Here is a 19,895-nt window from a genome sequence, read left to right on the forward strand (position 1 = left end):
GTGATGTTTTTTTCTCACTCGTTTCCAGGATCACAATGACAAAAGCCTCAAAAGATCAGAGGAACCAAGAGAAGACTGCCGTAACGAAAAGTTAACCATCACTAACGCCTCCGCAGAATCTTTCAGTCTGTCTATCTTACCTTAACAGTGCATCCCTCCTTCATTCACTCGTGTACACAGACGTGCATGTAACTCGCAGATTCAACTGTCCCTCGGGCCTTGACTTCAGAACTGAGAGGTAAGTGACATCTTACTCCGTTTATGAACAAGACAACCAGAAACAGACGAGTTAGCGAGTTAGCGAGTGCTTAAACTGTATAAACTGTGAAGGATGTACACATGTATTTCGGTTCTGCAAACAAAGTTATGTAAGACGCAGACATGGCTGTGCTGACACTCATCTTATTTGGTTTTTATCTTGAACGTAAAAGCGCTGCAGGCGCATTTCGCTTATTTTTGAAACTCATAAGACTGTGTATTGCACCAGACGTGTTGACTTGCACAAAAACTCGTTTAAGCAACATGGATCTACGTGTAGCAAGAAAGATTTCATTGATGTTGAGGCCTAGTTTCGGAAAACGTCTGGAGCACAGAGGACACATTACAAACTCAGTGTGGATTGAATGAGTTATCTTTTTGACTGTAATTTTTGCATTTAATTAATGAACATCTTTAGTCGATGAGATGCATAATGTAATAATACTTACATTTTCGGCACTTATAATAGTTCGCTCCATTCGTATTTTGTGGCTTCTATGACATTCTTCACATTGTGATTTTTGGATAGTCTGTAGATGATAAGCGTCCCCCGTGAGTCATTCTCATGAGGAACAGAACTGGATTGCATACAATCCTGTGAGAAAAAGCGGTTTAAATACCTCTTCTTGGTTCTGCGCTCAAACGTACATTTTTTTTGAGCGTTGAGGATAATATCGGTCTCACCTTTTCTGTGCAATTATATTTCTTTGAAGACCTGCGTCAATGATTTTGGGACTGATGTTCCTCAGCAACTAAGTGTGTGCAGGGTGCTTACCTTTAACACAGTCAGCAATGACCTATTTTTGTTGATGGTGGACCATGCAAATGATTAATAATAAGTCAGGCTCTTAATAACACATTTTATGAGTCTTCTGTCTTTTCCATACATTTCACCTTAACACAACAAGGCCTAATAAGCTAACTTTCATTGATGTTATTTTTTATCTGTTATCGCGAAGTATAATGTCATGTAGAGAAAATTCATTTCATCAATTCATTTATTCAGAATTGCTATTTATAAATTTAAACTCACCTGACGGATAACATCCTACAACCGCCTTTACGACTCAGTTGCTGCAGACTAGTGATGATTCCCCAGAAAATATGCAATAAAAAAGACTGTTAAAAGGATTTAACAAGAATTCTTCAATACATTCCGCATTGTACCTTTACCTTTTTGAATATTTAAATTACGCGAGACTTCTGTGTTTGTTCTGTGAGGATGATGGTATCCACCAAAGGCATATTTCCTGTATACTGACTACTGCAGCCAAATTTATCTTTAATATGCATAAGTAATACTACAGTGTTAGGTCTTATTTTATTCAGCTGCTGAATGAATGTTGGGCATTACGTAAAGCGCTAAGTTGATTTTAACGTTCAGATCTCCTTTATTATGTACTGGGTCAAATAGAATATGACGAAGGTTAAAAATAAATTACCTTTTTTTTTTAATAATGGAATGCAAAAAAAAAATTACAATTTGTTTTATGGAAACTGATTGACTAACCGATCATAACAACCAAATTAGCTTAATCTATGGTTTGACCTATAGCATTTCTAACGATGTTTATATAAAAATCATAGTCTTTGGTATTAATTTAGAAGTAAATTGTATATTTGTATGCAAGATTGTAGTAGTCCTTAGAAACATGACTTAACAGTCGTTGCAGTTATTTGACTATGAAAATGTTTTACTATTAGACAACGAAAGGCAAGATATTTAATCTAGGTAGCTCCTGTTAAATATGAACTAGATCTTTAAAAACAACAACATGCTGCATTTCATCAGATAATGCAGATAATTGCATAAATAGTTTTTTTTGCTCATTTTCTTATACATTTAGTCATTTTGCAGACGCTTTTAGCCAAAGCGACCTGCAGTGGGCACTTATACATATTATATGCATATGCAATAAACATTTAGAACCTGAAATAAGGCATTCAGTTGAGAATTTGTTCAACTTGCTATTATTTCGTCTAGAGCACTGATATGAAAACAAGTTAATAAACAAACACAAAGCATTCTGATAATAACAATGATAAATCTGATCAATAATCATTATGTAGATGAGAATGCAGTGATCCAGCGAGGTACATACAGATATCGTGCTGTCATTTTTTACTTTATATTATTTTGTATAATTTTTTTGTGCGAAAACCTTGTGAACAAAACTACGCCAAAATATATTCATGTAAATCACACAAAAGCACACATTCAAAATTTTATTTAGTATCGCTTTTGTGCAACTTTTCTCTAATTTGCATATATCATATTCACTTATTTTTATTTTATTTTTTACAGGTCTAACATTGATGAAACTGGATCAAAGATGGTCTTATATGCGTAATTTAAACAAGGCTCAATAAGATAATGCAAAAAAAAAAAATGTAACACTGAAAAAAACTTTTCCGGAAAATGACATTGGCAAAAAATATATTTTCATGTAAATACAAAAATATAAAAAAATCATCTAAATTGCAGATTTTGCACTTCAGGTCCATTTTCCACTAACCAGTACACGAATACTTTGTGTTTATTGACTTAATCTATTTTAGCATTACATTACATTATTATAAAATGGCGGCAGCAAATTGTGAGCAATTCCAAAACTAAAATCTTTATTAATAATATTAGTCTTTAAAATAGTATATGCTTTTACAAATTAAAAAGGTCACCGTCACAGAGCTGGAAAGACATGGAAGACCAGACATAAGTAGAATCTGATACTATACAATACATAATTTAACAGACTATTTTATACAGTTTAACTGAAGAATCTCACAATGCTAGTAATCCATGCTACAAGATTTAATCAAAACGACAGATTACTCTTTCCTATGGTGTCATATGGAAAAAAATTAACATACAAATAAGAAAAATGTGTCTTCATCCATAGAATGGCATGAGAGAGGTTTATCTTCAATGTTAAGCGTTTTTTCATTTTGCTGTCACACCACAAGACATTCATATGTCATCTACCCATATACAGCAGTCAATGTGCACAAGAGTAAAAGAGATTTTCTTATAGGCATGTATTTCCAGCCGTTCTCTTCCTTTCTACGACATGAAATTACAGCCGCATGTTATCAGTTGAAATGTTAACTACTGAAATTTAGTGGAAGCTTGCTTAACACGTTAGCAGTTTCTAAATGTGTTAATGTTTTTAAAAATAATGAATTCTCGCTCCTCCTAAAACGCATAAATCAGCACATTTCACTCTGCACCAGTCATGAGCAGACTAATAATAGAGAAGCACCTAAATTCATTCAAAAATAATAAAAATCTTTAGAAAATTACAGGTTTTGGGGGACGTAACTCGCAACTGTAAAAGCACAATCACTTATTTGCGTAACCTAAAGCACAAGCATTATTTGCGTTTTGCGATTTGAGTTTTAGGTCCAGCTGTTATAACTCTCTCATTTCTTTAATTTTTAAACTCATTTGTCTGTGATCTCTCTGCACGCACTTACAAACGTTGTCTTAAAGATAAGATAAATGGTTTGATAGAATGATAGACAGAGAGAGGAAAAAAAAAGTCCAAACCGCTCTGCTGCTTTCCCCCTCCTCTGTTCAGTCTTTCACACATATGACAGAAAACTAGAAAACAGCCTCCACACTCCTCTTTCCATCAATTATATCCTAAGTTGTTGTTTTTTTGTCCCTCCTTAACCCACTCGCCCCATTCTCACCTTTCATCCGATCACGTATAGATTTGGGGTATGCAGTACTGATTTAATGAACATTTCAACGGACAAAGCTGGTCCTTTAGGCCCTAAATTCTCACACTCTCTGTTCTTGAATACGACAACTGGTATAAAGCAGATTTTTAAAAGCAAAAGCTAAAAAAAGTAGGGCAGCGAGAGTGAAAAATCGACGTTTCTCTGGTCCAGGAATCCGTCTTATCTTGGCGTATTGTCTTACACCCTTTATTCTTTCACCCACATTATGCTAATGGTGAGGTTTGTGTAGGTGATTTCTGCAGGTACATTCATACTGTACTCACCACTGAATTAACATCACCCTCATCAGCCAAACTGCCAAACCTACAACCTATGAGGGGGCCATCCAGATTCACAGTCTCTCAAAGTTTAATGCCTCTGACCAAGATATGACGCGTAGTGACAGAGTGGGTGGACCTGTAGTAGACCTGTCATTCAAAATAAATACGTATGATTACGCCGAACTGCTGGTGTTTAAGAATTAACAGTTAAAATGATGCAAATAAGTTTGCATGAGAGAGAGAGAAAAGAGCGAGAGCAGAAAGAAAAGAGAGGGGAAACACTACATGTGGGTGGAAAAAGTGGTGCAGAGACAATGTATGTGGTATGGAAACGATTTTATATTGTGGGTATAAGAGGGATACACTTGCAGTAAGAGAGCGCGAGTGAGCGGAGGCGGGGTGTACGGAGGTTTCCCTTGTCCACTTCCTGTTCTGTCGTTGTTTCATGGTCAACTTCCTGTCACATGATTTTGAGCAACCACAGATTCTCACTGGTGTAAACAGTTTGCTTTTCGCCCCCACACAAACACATGCGCCGAAAAACACATATATGCATGCACGAAAATCTGAAAGCAATCAAGCCAATTATTTAACACGCCACATACATAATAACACAGCTGTTCACACACACACACAAAAAATACACAAGCTTGTTCTTCTGACCGACACACACACACACACACTTGACAGGAAGCTTTGCCTCTCACTCGTGTCGTATATACTTACACGCACACCCACGCCTTACCTGCCAGTTTGACAACACTTACGTTCTTTATACTCAAGTCACTAACCACAACAGATGCGAATCTCGAGATAACACGCATGCCGCAAGCACAATAAGCCCTAAAGGTCTCATAGCTTGCCAACATCATTGAAGACAACACGCTTTCATCCTGCAGCTTTTGTTAATTGTAAAAAAAAAAAGTATTCTAAAGTAAGGTTAGGTCGGAGCGGACCCTTTTTGATCTACCGTCAGTCTGTTTACCATGACTGAGACCCCCACTGAACTGAGAGAAGATGGGTGATCTATGGAAGACTGTGAGTATGTGATGTAGGAGAATGGATAAAAATAGACTGAGAAGGAAAAGAGGTTAAGGAGGAGAGCAAGACAGAAGAGGGAGAGAGATATAGAAAGACAGATAGAGGGAGATCCGTGACTGCTTCCTCAGGATGTGGTTTTCGGTTCAGGGTTTTAAGGGAGGGGGTGACTCTATGACAACCGAAGACTTACCTTTTGATCGGTGGCACCTGTGAAAGAAATATGTGTGAGAAAGAGTTTTCACATTTAAGTATGATAATGCGCACAAGCGAGGAAGAGCTAGAAAGATCGCCTGCTTTCACACGTGTCTGTATCTTAATTTTGTTAGCTGGAGAGAAAGATCGCACGCGTTCAGGTCGACATGAACGGATAGCACATGAACAGAAACAGGTTATGGATAAAGAAAGCGAAGCTCTGGTGAGTACTGGGCGAACAGTATGAAAAAGAAAGTAAGAAGATAAGCAAAAGCCATAGAACAAAGGCCGTTTATTTTCTTTCGATAGCTGTACATGTTTCTCAGTTTTTTTTTCTCTGCTGTAACGTTTCCGCATTTCTGTTGGAATATTTGTCTTTTAAACCAACTGTTACAGAGAAAGACAAAGACCAACCATTCAGCGGTTGGGAAAATATGTCTCAGTGTGTTGTTTGTGTGGTTTGACTTACTAACGTTCATGAGGTTGAAAGGCTTTTGATGGCTTTTGATTGTCTTTGTGTGTCTTTTCAGTTTTCAGATGCGATGAGCGTCCTATAACTCAAAGTTGCAGCAAGCCACATGGCTGACCATACATCTCCCGAGCCGCTCTCCTTCGCTCCCATGTTCCGACACCAGACAGAAGGTCAAAGGCCAAGCCACGACCTTTACCAGCAAGGTTCTTTAAGTGGGCTCGGCCCGTTTGAGGTCCCGTGTGAAGCCACCGATGGCCCCGGGAGCGCTCTGAGTGGAATAGATCAAACGGGGAACGCTTCTTACTGGGGGAATACGTCCCCTGTGTCCTCGATGGGACTGAACAGGAACAAGGCGCAAGCTGGAGTTTATGAGGCCGACTGGAGCTCTCACTGCCACCAACAAGAAGCATCAGAGAGTTATGAAACAACTGAGCGACAGCAACAAAAACTGGATTCATTCTCAGAGGCATTTTGCAGTCGTAACGCCACCCGAATGCCGGGTGGAGGAGAGCAGAGCAGCTTTAGCAGCTCTACTCCTCCGTCATATGCCCTCTCTTTCCCTCTGGTTCTTAGCCCACCGCCGACGCCCCTGCCTGCGCCATCTTTTTCACCTCCTAAACGACCTCAACACTTCATACCCGGCCAGATCTTGAGCCAGTCACAGATACAAACTCAGACAGATGGGTCGCTGCAGTTTTTTCCCACTTTGCCGTCACCCTCCACCAGCAGGTTCAATCTTCCAGTTTGGCTCCAGCTACAACCTGAAGACAGCGACGGCCTGGACTTAACGCAGCACCTTCCACATGATTCAAACTCCTCTTTGGTTTATTCAGAGCATGGAGCGTCTCATCCGAAACATATCAACTCCATGCAGAAAGGTACGTGCAGCATTATGCTATACTTTGTGTGTAAAATCTTAAGTGCGATTTTAACAAAGCACGTGCTTTTCTTTCTTAGACTGTTCACTGCAGATGTCCCTCAACCCTATACTGACTCAACATCACCATCATCAGGCCTCCGTGACACAAGAATTGGGTCACGTTCCCGTGACATCTGAAGATCACATGACATGGCCTCAGGTCTACTTGATTGTCAGCTTGGTCAAGCATATTTGACTGATGCATCAATAGCTTTAATGTCAAAGCAGCTCATTTAATTTAAATATACTTTAAGCTGTTTAAGACGGCAATAAATATTCATTATGTTATATACAAGCAATTCTTTTATTTTGACAGATGGGGCAAGCCTCTCACTCATTTGGACCTTCTCTACACCAGTCTAGTCTCCACGTGCAGGGGTCAGGGCCAGGAGAAGGAACACGATTCAGTTGTGGACTAAACTTCGGTCCAGAGTCCTCAAACAAATCTCTGGGGTCTTCCAGCACACAGGCAAGAGACCACTCATTTATTAAATCATTTTGTACCTTTCAAAAGTTTGGGGTCAGTAAAATCTTTTAAGACGTTCTAAACAAATTAATACTTTTTATATATCAATTTAATGGATCGTTTTCATTAGTTAACATTGGCTAACAACATCAGTAAACATGAACTAACCGTGAGCGCAGCTTGTATTATTAATGTTAATTTCAGCATTTACTAAGGGATTTTTAAAATCACAAGTTGAATTTGTTAACATTAGCTAATGCACCGTGTACTAACACGAATGAAATATAAACAACTGTATTTTGATGAACTAACATTAACAAAAAATAATAAATAGTGTAATAAATGCATTGTTCATTGTTCATGTTAGTTAATACAAATGACACTTTATTGTAAAGTGTTACTAACATTTAGAATGTTACAAAAAAAATTATTATTTCTATTCAAAGTATCCAGATCATGTTTGTAAGATTGATAATAACAAGAACTATTTCTTGAGCATCAGATCAGCATGATCTGCATCCTTTTTCCTAAATCCATAACTTCAGACTTTTGTGTCTAGAAGCTTGTGTTCTGCTAGTGAACGCTTTATTGTATCATGTCAAAGAGGCCCAAAATCACTTTCACAGACTTTTAAATTATAAATTAAATGTTCACTTCTGGTGGAATAACCTTCCCAACTCAATCCGAGCAGCTGAATCCTATCTTCAAGAATCTTTTCCATCTCTACAACTCTCATCTCTCTATTCTAATTCTACTCTTAGAAAAAAAAAAAAAAAAAACCTTGCCTTCTGCTCATTTAATAACTGCTTGTTTTCTTAACAAAAAATAACACTAGCTTTTCTAATCTTTTTGTATTCAACCTATTTTTCTATTATTTTATTTATTCTAAAATTAAAAGCAGCGAAAAAAAGCTTGCTATATTCTTTTTCTATTTTTATTTATTATATAATAAAAAACTGTTATGTACTGTGATATGCATGTGCATATCATTGCTCTTTTGTTGATTTTGATTGCTTCCATTGTTCTCATTCTTAAGTCACTTTGTATAAAAGCATCTGCTAAATGACTAAATGTAATGTAAATATGACACTAAAGTCTGGAATAATGCCTGATAAAAATTTATAATTTTTTATCAAAAGGAACAAATTACATTTTTAAATATACTAAAAAAACACTTTTTCTAAATTGTAATATTACTTCATATAATTACAGTTTTTTCACAGTATTTTGAGTCAAATAAATGCAGCCCGAGTAGAATTAAGACTCTTTCCAAAACAATAAAAAATTCTTACTGTCCACAAAGTTTTGAATAACAGTATATAACAAAATAAAACATTATATATGCAAAACAAAATCTGAGATCTGGAAACTGTTGTTCGTTAAAAGTATAAGTACAGTATTTATGCTTTAAGCTGTTACGCTGCGTTTGGCATCACTTTAAGCAGATTCACTCACATGTTATCTTATTTACCTCATCTAGAATGTTCCCAGTTCTGTATATACTGGAGTCCCTTTCAACAGTGTGATCCAGATGAGTAGAGAGCTCATGGAGAGCTGGGAAGAAAACAAACCTCACTATACGCCTCCTCCGATGCTGAACCCGACACGTAGTGGAACAGGACTCTTCGGCAACCTACTGTCTTCCCTAGCTGTGGAAAACAGAGCACTTTGGACACACGAAAGGAAAGACGATGACTCACAAAGGTCAGCGTTCAAATGTTTGTTTGTTTCTTCTCCGTTCTGGTTGCTCATTGGTCGTTTTAATTAAAAAGCATGTCTGAACAGCTAACAATAATTGTTTCTTATTTGACAACAACAATCTGTCAGGAGATAAATGATGCAAAATTTGTTGTTTGCATGTGGCTAAAAATTCATTCTATTTTAAACTGTAGTTTGAAAATGTATTTTTGTTTGTTTAATATTTTGGAAGGGTTTTAAGGAGAATTTATGGTATTAAATTATATAAATGGGATAGTTATGATTCATTACCTGTTTATCACTTTTTAAGTCATAAACCTGGAAATTAAATTAATTTAACAATGCTTTAGAGCACAGATTATTGCCGAGGTGAAGTTTAAGTGAAATTTATAAAGTTTTATAAGTTGCAGCAGTTTATTCTGACAATATTAATATGATATTTATATTTTAGAAACATATTTTACTTTAAAACATTGATTTAATCCATTCATTTAAATAAAATCCATTAATTAAAAGTCTCAAAATGAATGAATTATATTTTTCGCATTTTTACACATGATGACATGATTACACAAAACTGAAATTGCACATCAAAATAAAACATTGTAAATATTTTTTGAGAGTCCCCCCCCAAAAAAATTTCACGAATCACATTTTCACGTCTCCCGTAGTTCGCCCCCTCGTGCCAAAGTTTTCGCTGTTTCATACTATTCCAATAAAGTTTAAAAAAAGGTGTCGTGTTTACTACTGTGACGACGAACGCTTGATTTTCAAATGTATCTTACAAATTTAACGTTAACTGCGTAGAATCGATACCGATATTTTAATGTGGCGACATTTCCACGCCCCTAATGATGACGCGCCACAAAACGAAACATGATTGGTGGCTTTACCTGTCAGTCAGAAGGCCTCATGGGCGGGTCTTGGCCAATCGAAGCGGGGAAAGTTTGCAGATCTTCTGCCGTCAGACGGAAGGTCTGGCTGTGCGAGGCTACCAAACAATAACAGAGGGTTAATATACTTGTCAATTTTTCTGAAACAGATGATTTTTTTTTTTACTAAACTTTCTGTCACTTTCATAATCAAGGTGCATAAATATAGGCCCAGAGTTCCAAGCCGAGCTGCCAGATCTGATAACAGGAAGAGAGCGCGAGGTGCATCCAGAGGAACCAGTAAGGGAAGAGTTGTTATGGAAACCTTGGGAAGAGCTAGAGAAAAATGACTCCCTCTTACAGCACGGTAATCAAAATTAAATATTTCAATTACCATTTTACCGTTTTTCTGTTTTAAATTAATGAGTGTGATCTTGTAACTCAGTGGAGAATCTTCTTGACCTGAGCGCCTCCAGTGTTCTGCCAGGAGGTGGCGCCAATCTGGAGCTTGCTCTTCACAGCCTGTCTCATTGCCAGGGAAACATTCTAGTAAGAACAACAAAATCAAGTTTGGAGATTTATGATTTTTTTTTTTTCCCCCAAGTTAGGTTTCTGGGTAATTATGACTTCTGGTGATTTTCTTTCCCAAATAATGCAATATAACGTTTAATTTTCTCATTTGCTCTCGTTGACAGACAGCGTTGGAGATGCTGTTGTTTAAAAACTCCCCTCCATCAGAAAACTATCACTATTCTGGTAAACGCTCGTTCGTTGATTGTCAAAAACGTTAACGGTATAAACAAATAAAATAATCCTGTTCCACTTTCCATTTAGGAAAGGACATATGGACTTTGAGTGAACAGAGACTGTTCCATAAAGCATTTACAATTTATGGAAAAGATTTTTCCTTTATACACAAAATGGTAATTACCTATATTGAACTTGTGTGCAACTGTAAGCCAACAAATATCAGAGATTTGAGAATTTTAATGTTGTCATACTTTCAGGTGAGAACAAAGCAGGTGTCACAATGTATTGAATTCTATTACAACTCCAAGAGGCTTTCAGAGAAACAGAACAAGCAGAGGGAGAGAGAAAAAGAAAGTCTGGAGGAAGAGAGAATTGCAGCAATCATCAGTCAGGTAAGTCACTTAGATTACAGCAGTCTGCAATCATAAGGGTTAACCCATGAATGGGTGTGTAATGGTTTTTAGGCTGATTTTAATGAAGACAAAATGTGAATGACATTAACCTGCTTTTAAATAACCTTGTCTGTCCAGCCTTACCTAATAGCACACAAAATCAGCACTGTGCATTAAAAAAAACATCTGTACAGAACCTTTTTTATAAAATTTTTATTATCCAAAATTTAATAGTACTTAATTATTTTTACAATAGGTTTGTAATGTAATTTTGAGTTTTGCTGTGACCAGCCTGTGCTGGCCTGTGGTATTTGGGCAATTTTTTATCAATTGAACTGATTTCCTCACACATGATTGTTTTCAAAATTTTGTTTCTCTCGTCACTACTTTAGAGAAGTGAATTAAAAAATTTTAATAAATTTTAGAAATGGTTTTCACCATGCCTGACTTTCATTTTACAGTCACATCCTCTTCTTTAAGTATGAGACATTATTGAGCGTAATTTTTATTTTTAAATAGTAGGGGAGGGAAAAGCATGTAAACCTAAAGTAGTAAAAGTAGTACTTCGCATTGCGCATTTATAAATGCTTGTGAGACAGAACTTCTATTGTAGCGTGATAATTGACTTAAACGTTTACATTTAGATTTTAACTTTTGCTGTTTATATACGCCATACATGTCTCATATTAGAACATATTGCTTTATTAATGTTTATTATGAATGCCTTAAACTTTAACATACTGGCAGATCCCTTTAGCGCAGCCGATAATGCTTTGAATTGAAGCTAGAGTGGTCAAGGATATACAAGCGTTCTTCCTGTGCTTGCTTCGTCCTCCTTTCCTTTTCTAGCATCCTTCCCCCTTATCCTAAGGGGGTGGAGCTAAGACACAAGGAAAGGAAATGAGGATGCACAAAGAGTTGATAAGCACCCTTGGTTCATTCTTAAATGAATCAACCCTCTAAACAAATTGTTTGAATTACCCAGTGACTTAAATCAAGCCACTCACTTTGAGGTCACTTGCTGGGTTTTTTTTCTCCATATGTAAAGTGTATTTAAATGGGAAACATTTAATGCAGCTGTACTGTTGCAGCATAAATGCATTTACGGCATGCTATATTTGAGCTAAAAAAAAAAAAAAAAAAAAAAAGCCGCCAAACTGTGAAAGTTAAACTATTTCTATAAAATAATAGTATTAATATAAAACCATGCTACGATGGTTAGTAAGAGGAAATGCTTGTTTCAACGGGTAACATTACGACAAAGGCAGGTTTTTTGAAAATATTACTCTTCTACAGGTTCCTACAGCCCCAAAGTTGTTGGTTAACCAAGCCAGTATTGACAGACTGATTCATACCCCACCACTTCCCACAAGCTTTCCCTGTAAACAGTGTGGAAAGTAAGTACAGTCAAATTTTGCCTGCGTTCTTGTGGTACACACTAGTTCTGAAAATCATGGTTGTGTGCGTCAATGGCAAATACATGCTTACTTGGCTATGAGGTGGTTCCGATCTGTCTTTTCATCTTATCCTTTTTAGGATGTTCTATAAAATCAAAAGTAGAAATGCTCACATGAAGATCCATCGGCAGCAACAAGAGGATTGGAGGGAGAAACTACAGATACACCCAAACCAGCACCATAACCTCAACCTGACCAGAGCACTGGCTCATCCAAACCAGCAAATCCTAACCCAGACCCACCATCAGAATCACATCCTGACCCAAAGCCTGATTCAGAACTTGGTCCAATCACAGACCCAGCTGACTTTTCTTCAGAGCACAAAGACTCCGAGTACATGCCCAACCAGCAGTACAAGTTGCATGGCTCCCACCCAGAATCCACAGATTGTGGCCAAACCTCCCTTAACACTCCACACAGGACATCAGCAGACATGGGGCTCCATGCACAGCGTAGACACGGGAGGCCTGCTCTATAACAGGGGCTCCATGGTGAATGGGCTCCATTTGAGCATACAGGACAGTGCGAGTAAACCATGGGCTGATGCTCAATAACTGACTTGTACAGTTCATTCAAAATCATTTCCATAAGATTATTAAAAATGCAAGATTTCTGAAGTGTTTTTTTTTTTTTTTTTTTTTATATAAAAAGACAAAAAGGCGCAAAATGCTTGGAGTTTTTATTTTTTTTCCCCCACAAGCACAAAACACTTAAGAGTTCATTAAATACCACAAACCTAAAAGCATCCTTTAGGACCTGGGGAAGGAAAAAAAAAAAAAAAAAAAAAAAAAAAAAAAAAAAAAGTATATCAGATGCTACCATAAACTTAAGTCTTTAAAATTGTAACCAAGTTAAAAGTCAATTATACTACCTAATGACCACTGGGTAGTGTGGTCTAGTCATGTTCCACTAGCCCACTCGTACATACACAGCTGCTTTCCTTGCATTAGATGCCTGAAGAGAGGGCTTCATAATGGCTTGTTTCTGCTGTTGCAAGGTTTGCGTTGGCTGTTGCAAGGGCTTAAGCATTTGGGGAGGAACTGCAGATTTAAAAAAAAAAAAAAAAAAAAAAAAAAAAAAAAAAAAAAAGGCACAAGATTGTAGCCACATTATAAATGGTTACAAGTTACAGGTAATTAAGCAGGTTAACTTGCCCTTCACAGGGTCCTTGATTTGTCCAATTCCAGGAGTCTGTGCTCTGAACTGACGGTCCACAAGAATGCTTTCAATGCCACTTACTGGGTAAATGCACCTCACAGTCATCCTGATTTAAAAAAAAATACATTTAAAAAAAAAAAAAAAAAAAAAGTTTGGAGCTGCATAGTTAATGGAAAAAGATACCTGTATGCTGCATCTCGTGTGATGACAGGTCTATTGTCCGTGGAATATAACTCATGAAATATGATCTCATTTTCATAAGTCACATACTGCTGATTAATCTAAACAAGTTGAGTAAAGCCACAGGTCAGATTTTTAAACCTCTTATACAAGACAAACCCCAACCATACACCCATCAAAATATTGACTTTTCCCAAACCTAATCCTCAGGAGTTTTTGCAAGTGTACCTTTTTTTTTTATAAAATCATCTCCCTCATCGCTGCCTGGTCCTAGTGATGCAAAGTCTACAGAACTGAGACATTTAATACGTTTTCTGTGGGTTGTTTTTAAATAGTCCATGGTTCAAAGTCAAATGCAAACCTTTGAAGACCCCCAAAATATTTTGAAAGCCAGTTTGCGTTGGAAAACTTTTTGCAGTTATGCCTGGCCTGCCCTCAATAGGATTTAATGGGTACATTTAGCAACACACCTGAAATCTAGTGCCACAGGTGTTGAGACCAAAAGAGAAGAGTACTCTGGTCTCATCGGTTTCTTGAGGTCTGCAGTTTATGTCCAATAGTGTGGTTCTGGCAGGGTCAGCAGAAAGTACTGCTTTAGTGAGGTCACTCACTACAGTCATCACACCCCCAGTAGAGCACACTGGGAAAAAAAAAAAAAAAAAAAAAAGACAAAACCTTTAACCAAGCAAACATTTGCCCCTTTACCCAATCCTTTACTAGTCCATCCCTATATACATTGGATCAAAACAAGCTAAAATCTCCAGATACACAAGTACTTCCAAAAGGAAAATGCACTCTGATACCAATGCCATAGATTTGGGTGAAGCCAGTAAGAGCAGCTACATTACCCAAGAGCTCAGTGGTTTGGAAGAGGCAGCTTTTAGCAGAGGACTGCTCAATCTTCAAGGTCTGAGTATTTCTGGCAAGAAGTTCAAAAGTTCCATAAAACTGCTGCAGAGTAATATTCTATAAAAGAGATGGCAGATGTCAGCCACAAAATTGAAACATTAACTGAGAAACTTAAATGGCCTCTGCAAATAGGTCTTGCTACACAATTTAAAAAAAAAAAAAAAAAAAAAGGTAGTCTAACCTCATAGACGTATCCAATGGTAAAGAGAGGAACATTCAGTTGTAAGGTGTTGCTGTCATTCATCAAGATGTAGCCACGCTCCGATGCCAGCTGTGGGGTCAATGTGTAGGAACCAATGGTAATGTCCCACAAGTAGTCAGATTTCTTATTGTTCTTCATAAAGCTTATGCCACCATCAGTACACATGCTGTTAAAGACCGGAGGGGCTGTGAAGAGAAAGGACCCCAAGTAGACCCACTTAATGCATGACATAAGATACCACTTTGAAACAGTGTATTAGTGCAGTACTTTGACAGCTAGTACCTTAAAATGTAAACCTTAACTCTTAAAAGATACTGATAAATTAAGAACTTACAGGCAGCGGGGACGTCAGGAACATCTTGGCTCACTTGGACAAGAGCAACCACAGAGGAAAAATGGTAGTAGGCCTCCATCTGAGGCATGATGTACAAAGTCCATTTAATTTCCAACGAGTACTCAAAGAGGCCCTCTGAAGTGTACTGGAAGAGAACTTGAACTCAAAAACAAGCTCCAACGTTATAGTTAAGTTAACTTTACGTGTACCCCCCCACTACCCCACTGTAGCCTCAAATGTAACCAAAAAGCAAACTCACCTGTTTCACAACAACCTGGTCATCAAATGGCACCCTAATGATGCATGAAAAAGTAATATTGCTTTCGGGGACTTTGTTGAGGAAATATCCCATCTGTGTGGCCGATGATGTAGAGACCTCCTTCCCATTCAGCTCCACCGACACCAGTTCCACATCGAAAGGAATATTACCCAGGTAGACTGTGAAGACTCGCTCCTCAGTAACGGTTTCTGGGAGGAGTCAATACCATAGATTATTAAAAAAGGAGGAATCTGGTCACAGTAAGGAAAAAAAAAAAAAAAAAAAAAAAACAAACCCCAACACCCCCAAAACCCCACCAACACACGCATGTGCTCAAAAGTAATAAACTCACGGTTAACTGAAAAAGGAGGATAAGGAATTGGTGGTGTAGCCATTTGCCGGACTACATTGTACTCTGTCTTTACTCCACGCTGGTCCACAAACACTTGCTGGTACGTCAGCACGACTGCATATAGCACATTATACACATTGCCGGCCACAAAGCTCTGTGGGCACAGGGTAACGTCAGATTTAACTGAGGTAAGAATTACCTTGGCATGCCTAAAATGACATTCAAGGACCATACCTTTCTGATCCCTCCCTCAGCAGCAAATGGGATGCTGCAGTCTATGGTCCCATCACTGACCACCACAGAGTAGCCTCGGGCTGCTACAGCCTGTTCATTTAGAATGTCACCATCGACTCCTATGCCCATGTACTCACTACTCAAATCTGATGTTCCTACAGACAAGGGAGTCAACACTGCAGGGGTCCTCCAGTGAAGTCGGTAGCCATCAAAAATGCCTTCATCTGAAGAGTATTAAAATGTGAAGGTGACTCCTGCAATATTGTTCAAGTGCTAAAATTCCTCTCATTTTTACAATACCAAGCATTATTCCAAATAGCGTTCTTAACGGTGTTAACAAATGCTTACCCAGTGAATAGGCAGCAATTAGATCCACCATGACCACCATCCAGTTTTGTCTGAAAAACACTGTGGCTTGGATCACTTCAACCGCAACACTATTAACCTGAAAAGTTAAATGAAGTGGCTAAAAATTTATGCTAAATATTTTTGTAAACAATTGAAATCAAGCCACACGTCCCCGTTCTGGCTTAAGTGCAAGTAACATTAACCACACCATTTTAAGAGAAGCATGAGGTTGTCCAAAGGTTGTCCGAAATACAAGTCTGCCAGGTGTGAGCATTATGAAGTAGCCCAGAGTAGCCGCCTTTTCAGTTGACATGACGTCAGGTTGCTGTCCCTCTCGTTGTAGCATCACTTGCCAGGCCTCAAATGCTGAACTATGGACCTATGAGGAAAAAAGTAAATAAGGTACACCAGGACTTAAAAGTGAACCCTTAAGAACAAGAGCTAGCCACTTACCACAGAGAAAGATGCAGAGAAATCTTTAATACTGCCTGATGTAGGGCAAGGTAGGTCAGTTCTCACAGACGCCTAAAGGTGAAGGAAGGGAGGCCATTTTATAAACGGGGCACAGACACCACAAAAGTCATACTCATACCTCCACATAGTTCTCTTCACAAGTAACCACTCTTGGAGGGAAAGGAGGAACAGAGCAAGTCTTGGAAACGTTGAAAAATGATTCTTTGCCAAGTTGATCCGTAATGAATACACCAAACATGAAGGTGAAGACCTCATCATTCTGGAAGGAATAATAATTTTAGGAACTTTCCAAACTATTTTTGGAAAAATACAATACAGTGGATAGGCAGTAGTTTAAACAAGCAACATTAAAGTTCTTTTGATTCTGTTCAAAGAATTAAGGGACAAAAAAAAACAAACAAATTGACCATACTTTTGGCCATTAGTGTAGTTCACACTCGTTTTCCTGAAAGCGATCCATCATAATGGAATGGGTTTTGTACCTGGTTGTCTGTGTGACAGGAGAAGTATGAGGCTCTGAGAACAACACGACCCCACAGAGGCTGCACAGAGTAAGTATAACCACACTGAACCCCATAGCTCTCTGTGATCGGATATGCACCCGTGGCATCTAAAGACCAGAAAAACAAGAGGAAGGGAATGGGTCTTTTACTCTAGAGGGAAAAAAAAAAAAAAAAAAAAAAAAAAAAAAAAAACAGTGGAAAATGGGTTTCAAACCCACCAACTGCCTCAAAACGAGGCTGACTGCCAGAAGCAGGCATGTCTAGGGAGATGAACAGGGAATTGGCCTTGCATTCAATGTTAATGGTAGCTAGAAGCAAGACAAAAACATTGTTTGAGAGAAGCAAACAGGTTTAATAATAATAATAATAATAATAATCTCTCTGCAAGCCCTTACTTTGTGGTAGGCTGAAGGACTGTTGCAATGCCTTTGAGTCAAGCAGAGCACTAGTTAATGCACACATAAGTAGAAGCCCACTAATGAGGAAAAAAAACAAAACAAACGCCACTGGATTCACTTCACATACAGTAAGGAGTTGTGGAAAAGAAAGTTTAAAAATCAATTACCCTGAAACAAATCCAAAAGCCATAACCGCTGATTGACTTATAGCTCTGTAGTATGTTAGCCCAAAACACTAGCAAAACTACATTAGCACTAAAACAATATTCCAAACTATACAGCTAAGAAGGAAAACGTGCTGACGAATAGATTTTAAATGTATAATGTTGATTGACTTGTTAGCAGTTGGTTGGGACGATTGGCTACTTCAACAGCACAGCTGTGCTTATTAGGACAAACGTTAGTCATAATTAACTCCGGCTGATTAACTGGTTGCAGTTTTTAACAAAACTTCCTGGTTGACTGTAAGCTCCTCCCATTATCCAAAGCTGAAGAAATAAATTCGTTTTGAATTAGTTTTATGAGGTGTGCGCGCGCGTGTCTGTAGTCTACTGTGGTCATTTGATTCATTATGAAAATCCGTATTTGTTGTTGTTTTCTAAAATAATTGATAATTAATATTTTTGTCTGGATCAAATTGTTCCAACGGCCCATGCTTTTTTACCTGCTTTTTTATAGCTTAGTTTATTCTTATTTGGTCATTTGAGCAGCACAAAATGACTCATTCTCAATATTTTTTTTATAAATCTGCCTAAAGAGAAATTATTGAACCAATGTAATATTGTTTCTGTCCACAAGGTGGGAGAACAGGACATATATCTGTACCAGGATCTATTTGAGTTAGTGTGAACTACTGCTGAGATTTCAGAGCTACATGATTATTATATAAAAAAAACTTATAATATATTAACACGTTATACTTGGCCTATTAAATAAAGCTAATAGAGGCTTTCCCCTGTACATAATTACTTTCCCTGTACATAATTGTCATAATTACTTATGATGTAATTTTCTTCCTTTCTTGGCACAGTGCCTTCTGCATGAATGTAAAATGAAATTTAAAATGTCACAGAAACACCTCATAATTTGCTAGCAGCTTAAAGTATAAGGGAGACAGTCGATTTTACATTGAGAAGGAGGGAACCATATAAAATTCAAATTTGAATGAACCTCAGAAATAATTTATGTGAATGAATTTGGTTTCCGTATTCAACAGCCAAACATGAGAACGTCACTGTCACATGTACAATGACATCATGATGCAGAAAATTCACTCAGCATGACAAAGCAGCTCTGTATGATCAGTCGGTTATTTCTCAGTTTTTCCCCTCCATAAGGAAGAATAACAGATTTCATTAGTACAAGTCATGATGAAATAACTAAATCATTTTTAAGCTAATTTACATTTTCATAAAACTCATAAAAACGATGAAAGAAAGATTACGAATTTTACTGGCGGCTTTTTATATGAACAATTCTATCGTAAAGTTCAACTGGACTGCAAAACTGTCTTTTGAGAGATGGAAAGGAAGCAGGACTGAAGAGAGGAATAAAATAAAAAGGACAAGAACAATTCACTCAAGGACAGAACATAAAGCTTTGTGCAGACAGCAGTGTTCAACAGATTTTTAACCTGAAACCAAATGAATGAACTGACAACCTGCACCACAGCCTCCAGTCTTCATATATATATATATATATATATATATATATATACAAGAAAAAGTCTGCATAAGGCTAGTGAATGAATATGTTTCAGGGGACCTCTAAAAGAAGAGCAAAATGAGTGAAGAAACTTTTCAGTGAAATTGAATAGAGCAGACATGCTTCTCTATTATAAACGCTGAAGGTCCAGAGGTGAATTATTTACGATGACTAATAAAAGTTAAGCTCTTTTCAAGCTATGTAACATTTAAAGGATGCCCATAGATAGTGTTTTAAAAGCGCACAGGAAAATGCCGTCAGCTGTCAGACAGGAAGTGAGGTCAGTTTTAACATGTAAACCATGAGTTGAAGCACTTGA

General features: G+C 37.6%; 2 protein-coding genes across 5 annotated transcripts; one reads left to right on the plus strand and one right to left on the minus strand.

Annotated features, from left to right (window-relative positions):
- si:dkey-19b23.10 lies at window positions 1-13,180 on the plus strand. 3 transcript variants are annotated; one of them, XM_043245677.1, is made up of 12 exons: window positions 1-238; window positions 6,026-6,845; window positions 6,925-7,046; window positions 7,203-7,355; window positions 8,833-9,056; window positions 10,138-10,289; window positions 10,368-10,471; window positions 10,618-10,678; window positions 10,757-10,845; window positions 10,930-11,064; window positions 12,361-12,461; window positions 12,601-13,180. In XM_043245677.1, the coding sequence occupies exons 2-12, from the start codon at window positions 6,074-6,076 to the stop codon at window positions 13,073-13,075; spliced, it is 2,388 nt and encodes a 795-aa protein (XP_043101612.1). In that variant the 5' UTR covers window positions 1-238; window positions 6,026-6,073; the 3' UTR covers window positions 13,076-13,180. The 3 variants fall into 3 exon arrangements, with proteins under 3 accessions (XP_043101612.1, XP_043101614.1, XP_043101613.1); XM_043245679.1 differs by lacking the exon at window positions 1-238 and adding an exon at window positions 3,138-5,300; XM_043245678.1 differs by lacking the exon at window positions 1-238 and adding an exon at window positions 5,319-5,718.
- A 5-nt stretch (window positions 13,181-13,185) lies between these two features.
- On the minus strand, window positions 13,186-18,213 carry zpax4 (zona pellucida protein AX 4). 2 transcript variants are annotated; one of them, XM_043245680.1, is made up of 19 exons: window positions 18,040-18,213; window positions 17,870-17,949; window positions 17,693-17,782; window positions 17,454-17,581; window positions 17,090-17,230; window positions 16,951-17,022; window positions 16,706-16,876; window positions 16,498-16,594; window positions 16,150-16,373; window positions 15,916-16,069; window positions 15,564-15,772; window positions 15,305-15,449; window positions 14,950-15,155; window positions 14,708-14,825; window positions 14,330-14,499; window positions 13,863-13,960; window positions 13,676-13,785; window positions 13,393-13,561; window positions 13,186-13,277 (listed from the first exon to the last, which is right to left on the minus strand). In XM_043245680.1, exons 1-18 carry the CDS (start codon window positions 18,060-18,062, stop codon window positions 13,431-13,433), a joined length of 2,367 nt encoding a protein of 788 aa, XP_043101615.1. In that variant the 5' UTR covers window positions 18,063-18,213; the 3' UTR covers window positions 13,186-13,277; window positions 13,393-13,430. The 2 variants fall into 2 exon arrangements, with proteins under 2 accessions (XP_043101615.1, XP_043101616.1); XM_043245681.1 differs by having other exon boundaries at window positions 17,870-17,900; window positions 18,040-18,209.
- Between the last annotated feature and the right edge of the window lie 1,682 nt (window positions 18,214-19,895).

This window comes from Puntigrus tetrazona, chromosome 7 (genome assembly GCF_018831695.1).
Source record: "Puntigrus tetrazona isolate hp1 chromosome 7, ASM1883169v1, whole genome shotgun sequence".
Classification (NCBI taxonomy): Eukaryota; Metazoa; Chordata; class Actinopteri; order Cypriniformes; family Cyprinidae; genus Puntigrus; species Puntigrus tetrazona.

Excerpts from the sequence above, each read along its gene's own strand:
- si:dkey-19b23.10 (XM_043245677.1), top strand. The coding sequence starts at position 6,074 with ATGGCTGACCATACATCTCCCGAGCCGCTCTCCTTCGCTCCCATGTTC. Across the intron at positions 6,846-6,924 it reads TATCAACTCCATGCAGAAAG|ACTGTTCACTGCAGATGTCC; the intron begins GTACGTGCAGCA and ends TTTCTTTCTTAG. Across the intron at positions 11,065-12,360 it reads TTGCAGCAATCATCAGTCAG|GTTCCTACAGCCCCAAAGTT; the intron begins GTAAGTCACTTA and ends ACTCTTCTACAG.
- zpax4 (XM_043245680.1), bottom strand. The coding sequence starts at position 18,062 with ATGGCTTTTGGATTTGTTTCAGG. Across the intron at positions 17,231-17,453 it reads CCTGTCACACAGACAACCAG|AATGATGAGGTCTTCACCTT; the intron begins GTACAAAACCCA and ends TATTCCTTCCAG. Across the intron at positions 16,070-16,149 it reads CTGAGGGAGGGATCAGAAAG|AGCTTTGTGGCCGGCAATGT; the intron begins GTATGGTCCTTG and ends CTGTGCCCACAG.